The sequence below is a fragment of the Formica exsecta genome, unplaced genomic scaffold, assembly GCF_003651465.1.
Source record: "Formica exsecta isolate Colony F162 unplaced genomic scaffold, ASM365146v1 scaffold72, whole genome shotgun sequence".
NCBI lineage: Eukaryota > Metazoa > Arthropoda > Insecta > Hymenoptera > Formicidae > Formica > Formica exsecta.
The window spans coordinates 1,285,762-1,293,914 of record NW_021853485.1 but is presented as its reverse complement, the minus strand read 5'-3'; the positions used below and the strand labels follow the sequence as shown (position 1 = coordinate 1,293,914).

Sequence of the window (8,153 nt, the reverse complement as noted above, 5' to 3'; positions counted from 1 at the left end):
ATGATAGATTATTGCGACAACTACAAGAAAAAATTTCATTCTGCAATATTTGTTTCCTCGGCTCTTCTTGAATTGATGATTAAATATATATAAAAAATTCTTATTTTTTCAAAGATCTTTTCCTTTATGAATTACATAATGCTAAATTAATATAGCATTGATTTTTTTATTATTAGTCATTATTTTAATTATTATTTATTACTCTTAATAATTTTATAACCGTTGTTTATCATAGAAAAATAATTCAGTATTCCAATATCATCCCATTATTGATATTATCAATAATGTATAATCATCGTAACATTTGTTTTTATATGAAACGGTAAAAATATGTTGTTTACATTTTCATCTTCCCATGTAAGATGATTTAAATATCTCTATTAAAATTATTTAATTGTCAAGCATCTCATTCGCTGATTTTGTCGTGTGTGTGACTCTTCGGTGACAATTATACCTATGTTTCTTGTTAATTACATACAAATCATCTTATATAATGTAGCAATGTGCTTCATATTGATCGCCATCATCGTCGAGATACTCTCTTGATATTCTCTATCAAAGCAGATTGTTACAATTGCTTATTTCTCCGCGATTGCATTGTTGCGGTTATGCACGCAAATGCGCACACATACGCACACGCAGAATCCCGCGTACATGTAGTATATATCGTCTCTTATAGTTGGCTTTTGCGCGGTCTACATTGTTCGAATAATTCTCTCCGTAAAAACGATCGTAAACGCATGTAAAGTATGAGAGAGAAACGTGTTGATGAAAAATGCGAATAATAAAGTTGAAGCCATTAACAAAACAAAGAAAAAAAAAAGACGAAAGATTTTTTCTCTAAGAAGAAGCAAAAGTAAAAGTTGATGATATTCTTTCTAAGTTAAAATGTCAAAATATTATAATCATATTAACATCATTCCATCCAACAGCTTAATTATTACATTTTTTGTACTTCGTGTATATAAAAACTCAGAAATAATTTTTATATATCTATAAGAATGTTTCCATAAAATTTCTATAAAAAGAAGTAGATATATTTTTATAACTTTAATTATTTATTAAAATAAGTATTAATTTTTTTTTTCAAATTAAAATTGATAACTCCGTAAACTAATAATTAATAATAAATGAATGAAATAAATACACATATTTATTTATAGATTCGCCTAATTTAGTCTTATCACATAAATTATTCCGTTTCGCATCTCTTAAAAAAGATCGAAAAACACTCGTGTATAAGATCGAAATTTACATTCTCAATTACACCGATTTTTTGCAGCATCTTCCTGCAAGGAAGAAGGTCGATTGCTTAAACGCCGACAGGCGAAATCTCGCATGATCGTAAATAACCGCGGGGTATATCGCAACCGATAATTTATGAATCGACGGAATCGGCGAGGTACCGAGGGATCCGGCGAAATAATCCGACACGATACCGTTAATTATCGTTGTGCGACGTAGTTACGGTTACCCGACGCGACCCTGTAAATTCTGTCGCAGCTGCACGCGCGACACATCGTATGCACGCGATGCATCGTATCTAGAGGGGTACGTACAATGTATGTACATATGTCCCGAGTGATAAGATTTACGAGCACGTGTCGCAAACTCTGTCACGCCGACGATTTCACGGTCGGCAACGCGCGAAATAATTTTCACGTTTCGAGGCCTATACACGCGATAACGTTATTCCGCATGTAAACGTCCCAATGACCGCGATGTTCTACATGCGGAATTGGAATCGATCGATTATTATACATCGCGCTATTTCATTTATAGAGAAGATTTATAAAATTTCTTCCAGCTCTCATCTATACGATTTTTCTATTTGAAATCAGTGTTCCACTTGCAAGAAATTAAAATGTCACATCTCTCTCTTTATGTCTTTTTATTATTCCACTTGAAATATTTTCGCATATCTTTTAATATCTTATCACATTAAAATTTTAGTAAAATATATAAAATACATAAAATATATACTTTTGCTATCCAATTTCTGGGATCTAAAAAAATCAAAGTTTCGTAGAATTAAACTTGAACCATTTTCAAGGTTAGTGACTCAATTTATTACACACAGCACTCGCAAAAACAGAAGAGATTTTAATGTATCATTTTATATATTTTTTAAAAAATAACACAAAGTTATACAAAAATAGAAATTCCAAAAGAGAATAATTATTCTTATAATCATTTTGAGTCAATACAATTTTGGTCTCAAAACTGCGTACTAGTATCATATTGAAAAATATGAGATTAAAATTATGTAAAAAATCTATTTCAAGATAATTTACTATGTCTCCTATAATGTATGTGAGACGTACTCTTCCTAGAAAAGTTTTATTCTCTTCTTTTCTAACACGTTATGTCATAGCTATAGTATTGTAAAGTATGTATATTGAATAATCTTTTTTACAATTTTAATCTCAAATTTCTCTTTTGCAACGTGATAGAAATTGGCAAATTTTATTTGGCGTAAAAAAGATTACGAGAAATAATTTTTCTTTATTCAAGGATTCGGAGAAAAATTATTTTTTAACAAACTGTGTAACAGAAATTTTCCTAAAACGAATAGCACGAGATATCTTTATACAAAGCGTATCGATTATCGATTTCGGATAACTGCGTCCCGCGACAACGTTAATTTTCCCGACGTGACGCGCATATCTAGCGGTCATTAAGTGCGCCTCGTCGCAGGCCGTAAAACGCGACGAAAAATCGAATCGTTGCCGCTAGAATAATTGCTAGGCGTTAATTACTACGAGGTATGACGATATTTTCTGCATAAAAATATTGAACCGGTCATAATTATCCTATAAGAGATATCGGTATACGTATATATATATTCTTACACATATACATATATCGAGTAACGCGAGCGTTTTCCCGTCATCTGTTCTGGACCCATGGGAATTGCGCCCTGCATGTACGTAAATTATGTTCAGAGCAAAACGAAGAGGGCGAGATGGAAAAAGCAGTCTCGCGCTTGGGAAAAACACGTTAGCACAAGAAAAGCCGTAAAAACTTACGGATGAGTACGAGAGCGAGCGACTCGCGATACTGACTCTTAATAGCTGTTGCCTGCATCTTTTCGAGACGAACGTTAATTTTGCTCTAATCATTCACATTCCTGTTAATACATTTTTTCGCATGCAAATACTGCAAGTATGTTGCAGCATTTCTCTTATCAAGTACATATCTATCTCTGTGAAAATTATGCTCCAGTTGTACAGGATGTTTTGAGATATGTATCAGAATAAAATCTTACCACACATCCTTCATCTTAAGATTATTTAATTAATCTTTTAGAGTATATTCTGTTACAAAATTAACAAAAGACTAAGAGAAATTTTCGAATTATAAATAAATAAAAGTGTGCAACCTTTTGTAAATTTAATCGTTATTAAGAATAAACAATTTTCATTTTAATCAAATTTTAATCTTTTAATGTTAAAAAGACAAACTTGATATAGAAAGACAATTTTTGATATTTACTGAAAAAATGTTGATTATATATTTGTCATAAATTTTACGAATAAAGTTTATAAAATTATACTCTACCGATTACACTTTCTGTGTAGACATTTTCTTGAACATCCTCTACATGCACATTCGACATTAATCTCGTGAAATTGCTCTCTCTCTTTCTCTCTCCCTCGAATGCGGAATGAAGTCGCTCGCAATAACAGAGATACGCGACAGCAGCAAGAAAAACTCGAAAGGCGAAGGTACGCTGCATAATGCGGGGAAAAGGAAGAAACAAGCCAATATCCAGCCGTATCGGGACTGCAGATGGGATTGCGACTACAGCTGCATGTGAACCGGGAGAAAGGCAGGTTCTGTTTGCCTGCAAATTGGCCCCCGTAGTCGTCGTGGCTGATCTATTTTCCCTGAGCTCGTCCACGAAAACAATAGATCTGCTCTTGTTAATGTCAGCGGGAAACTAATGAAACTCGAGCTCAACGAGCACGAGGTCGGAGAGCACTGCAGAATAATTTTGTTCAGCAATGTCGAGAAGTTATGCAATATGGAAACGATTGTATATTTTTGAGAATTTTAATTCTGAATTGCAAAGTGAAAATACATAGATTATTATAAAAATATGTGATTTTTGGGAAATAATATATAAATCTAATATATTGTATTTAAATTAGATTGTGATTAATTTTGGTATGACATCAGTGAACAATTTTTGTAAATTTTGAAAAGTATGTCCTTTTTAGTAAATATTTAATATATTCTGTTATAGAATTTAAATCAAATTTGTGATTAATTTCTGTATAAAATCATCAGCGTAGAAAATATTTTATTCGTAAATTTTTCGTAAAAGATAAGAAAGTCAAAACACATTCTGATATTCACGTGATGGTTCCGTTTATTATGTGTTCTATTTATTTAGGATACGAGATAGAGAGGCATAGTTCTTTATAACGTCTGTTGGCTTGGGTACATTGAAAATTATTCAGGTCTCATAAAGTCACCATATTTCTCTCGTTTCTCAGAGACACAACTTTTTTTCTGAAAATTTGTTTCTCTTTCGTTTTTCCTTCAAAAGCCTGGCTGCATATGTTCGATGCATTTTAAATAAGAATACGCAAATAAAAAGAACAGAGCTCCGTTGAAAGCAATGCAGTGCGTTTGAACTTCTCTTCACGACGCGAAAACGGAAGTTGATCGCGCTCTTTCATCGGTCAAATTTCGACGAGTCACGTACATACGTTTCCCTTTTCCCCTCCACTATTGAACTCACGATTTAATAAAAGAATGACTAATGTTTAATTCAATATTCCACACGGCACGCCGAATCGCAAATGAATCGCATATGCGCACGTTGCATTAATAGAAATAACATATTGAAGGCACCTGATCGGCAAACCATAACTCGTTGCTCGCTTATATGCTAATTGTTGACCAATTTCCTAATTTCAATTTGCTTTTAAAAAAAAACTTTTCTTCAAAAAAGTTAGAAATAGCGTAGTAAAAGAGTGATATTCTAAAAGGCAACAGCTTTTAGTAAATAATTAATAATGGGCGTAAATTTTCATGTCAAATTTTCAGCTAAAAGAGCGAAAATATCTAAAAATAATCAGTGTTTTGATAATTTTTTTCTAATAATAAAATCATGATTTAAAATTTGTGACTTTCTGTAAAAGTAGACGATATATTAATATATCGTGTCTCGAAGAGAAGATCGATTCATTCGAAACAAGTTTCAGCTGATTTTTTAAATTTATCCATTTCTTGCGGGAAAAGCATGCGATATATAAAGGGCGTGACACTCTGTAATGCGAGAGATAATCACGGCTATATCACGCCATACGCGGCCATCAATACACGCGATATTTTATGGTGGTCGTTAAGGAGTTTTAAACGTGAGGATATGACGCTACATTTCGCTCGTACACTTTTAGCCGCGCACGTTTGAAGTAACATATTTACTTCTCCTCGGGGAGGAGGGAGGCTCAAGCTCGATAATCCAACGGGGGATTATACCGTGGTCCGGAATGCATTCCTCTTTAACGCCACTCGCATATTCAACGAACGACACCTCGATGACGTAGCCGGTCGACGACGTCAAAGTCCAACGACCCGGGCGACGTCGGGCAGGAGAATTATCGCGATTCTACTTACGTAGAAGATGACGCGCCGATAAAATTAATGTTCATCCTGCCGGAAGATGGGACTTTATACCGATAAGCTCCTAAAACTACGGAGTTGACGGTCGATGTTTTTAGTAAATCAAACTTCCTAGAAAAAGAATCTTATTCCTCAAGTCTTTACGGTACATAGACATTGATAGAATTTTAATTTGAGGCTACTCGAGAGGATGGACCTTGACTCGGTGAAGAATAGAGTTACCGGTAGCGCGAAAAGGACTTCCACCTGTATGTGTTCGTTACGTGGGATGTGTGTTAATAAGAATCTACAACGGTTCAGCGCAGCCCACGCGCGAATGAATACGCACACATGATAATAGCGAACCGTTTAAACTGTCGATCATGTAGACGAGTGAGAAGGAATTATTTCGCGCTCTAGCAAGGAGAGAACAACTACGTTGCATGGAACATAAACAGGAAGACATACCGAAACATGTTTGAAAAATGAAAGAGATATTAGTTAAGAAATGAAATAAATATCCTAATATTATTTTTTCCAAGATAAAATCAAATTTTTCTTTAACATTGCAATTTATCGTTTCATTTATACGAATCTTGGTTGAAAAATTTAGGACACATTTGTGAAATGATATATAAATTTTGATTAATAGTACAATAAGAGTATTTTAATTAATTTATAATAACGATTTCTTTTGTCCTTGAGACACTTGCGTTGCGACATTTACTGACCACGGCGTGTCAATTGCGCTCTCTCTTTCTCTGGCTAACACATTAGTTATCTCGAAATGAGATCCACGTAAAGACATTACGGCATCACGTTACACGCGAGATGTACACCTGCATTACAAACAATCGTACTCGCCGTGCGAGTCGTCTCCACGTGTCAAAGACGAGCCGCCCACGCTTCGGCGCTCGCTCTTGTTTATATCACGAGGGGGAACGACCCGCGCTAAAGTCCAAGGGTGGACACGCTCTTGCGGAGTGATTCGCCATGAAGCGATTCAGACTCACCAGGCAATTAATCATCGTGCACAGGACGAGGATCGTCCCACGACTTCCGCGCATTATTTCCGCTTTGCTGGCCACGCGGCCTCCTCCGTCAAGTCGATTTCCTGCTTCACCTGCGTCCGTATATATTGACTATATATATATATATATATGTATATATATATATATATCACTGCGCCCGCCGATGTAACAAGCGCGATCGTTAGCGTAGCGCGTCGGGGGTTGCGTGACGACGGCACGAAGAGGATATAAACGAGCAACTGCGAACGCCTCCTCCGCGGTGCGTCTACGCGTACGTGAGGATGACTGAAACAAGACTGGAACGGACCCCCGGCGGCCTGGCTTTCGGCGCGGGAGCTGGAACGGAGCAAAAGCAACTCGTGGGGCCCGTGTGCTCCCACCTCCTCTTCGCCACGGTCTTGGACTCCCCGTCGTGTTTTCTCTTCCTCTTCTTCTTCTTCTTTAATTTTCTTTCTTCAATCGAGCGAGGAAGCGTTTGCCGGTAATCCTTTAGAGTTGCGTGGCAATAGATACTTTGTTCAGAGACATATTTTTCACAAATAATCCGTATAATGGTTCCTAGATGAACGTTCTTCTTATGATTTAGTTTAATTAGTTTTTCACAATTTTATTAAGCTCTCTCTCTCTCTCTCTCTCTCTCTCTCTTTCTCTTTCTGTCTTTTATTTCTTCTTTAAAGTTTCTTCAACCTAGCTGTCAACAACAGGATAACATTTATCAGTCTCTTTAATGATAAAAATTGTAATAGAAAATGGAAAAGATATTTTTTAAATGCTTGCTCAACAAATACAGAGGCATCTGCTTATAATTAAAATTCATTATACGATTTTTTTTATTAAAGAATATCATAATAATGGCTTTAATTAAATAATCTATATAAATAAATAAATATTTTATTTATAATTTAATGTAAATTTCTGGCAATATAGTTTATCGCGTTAAAATTTTTCTTTTTTCCGTACTCTTTCTTCTTTAATTCTTCTTGCAATCTATTTTTTGCATTGTAACAAACAGACTAACACTATCTTCTATATCTTCTTTTTAATTATATAGGTATTTCTTCTTGCATTATGTTTTTTCACGATGACAAACAGACCAAAACTATCTCTTTTTTTACTTAGATAGGTAAACACATATCGTGGATTTTGTACTAAATATAGCCGACGTTGCGCTTGGAAAGTCGGTGAGATCTAAATCGTTCTAATGATAATCGCTGCTCGCGCGCGCGCGCGCGCGAGAGCACAAGGAAGAGCGATGGAAAAAGACCGGTGGTCTCCGGTTGAGGCGCGATTTTTTACGACGTGTCGCAAGGAGACGGTGATTGAAAAGGCGTGGAAAGGAGAGAGGGAACGTCGCCTTAGCGAACAGGAAGCGACGCCGACTATGTGCACTACGTCGGAATGTAAATGGAGAATCGACGAATGTGCCGCAAGAAATAAAGGGACAAAATGGCCGAGCGGATAAGAGTTGCGCTTGCAAAATTGATCGATAAATCGTTCGGGAAAGAG

The 8,153-nt window shown here is 35.7% G+C and overlaps 1 protein-coding gene across 3 annotated transcripts in view; it reads right to left on the bottom strand.

Annotated features, from left to right (window-relative positions):
- LOC115243561 overlaps positions 1-8,153 on the bottom strand; it is a 29,791-nt gene that overhangs the window by 13,795 nt on the left and 7,843 nt on the right. For 2 of the 3 annotated variants that reach the window (XM_029820674.1, XM_029820675.1), the window contains one exon: positions 6,630-7,338. In XM_029820674.1, coding sequence (XP_029676534.1) covers positions 6,630-6,683 — 54 coding nt within the window. In that variant the 5' untranslated portion in view covers positions 6,684-7,338. Of the gene's footprint in view, positions 1-6,629; positions 7,339-7,607; positions 7,787-8,153 lie in introns of those variants that run through there. The other variant, XM_029820676.1, reaches the window with a different exon arrangement.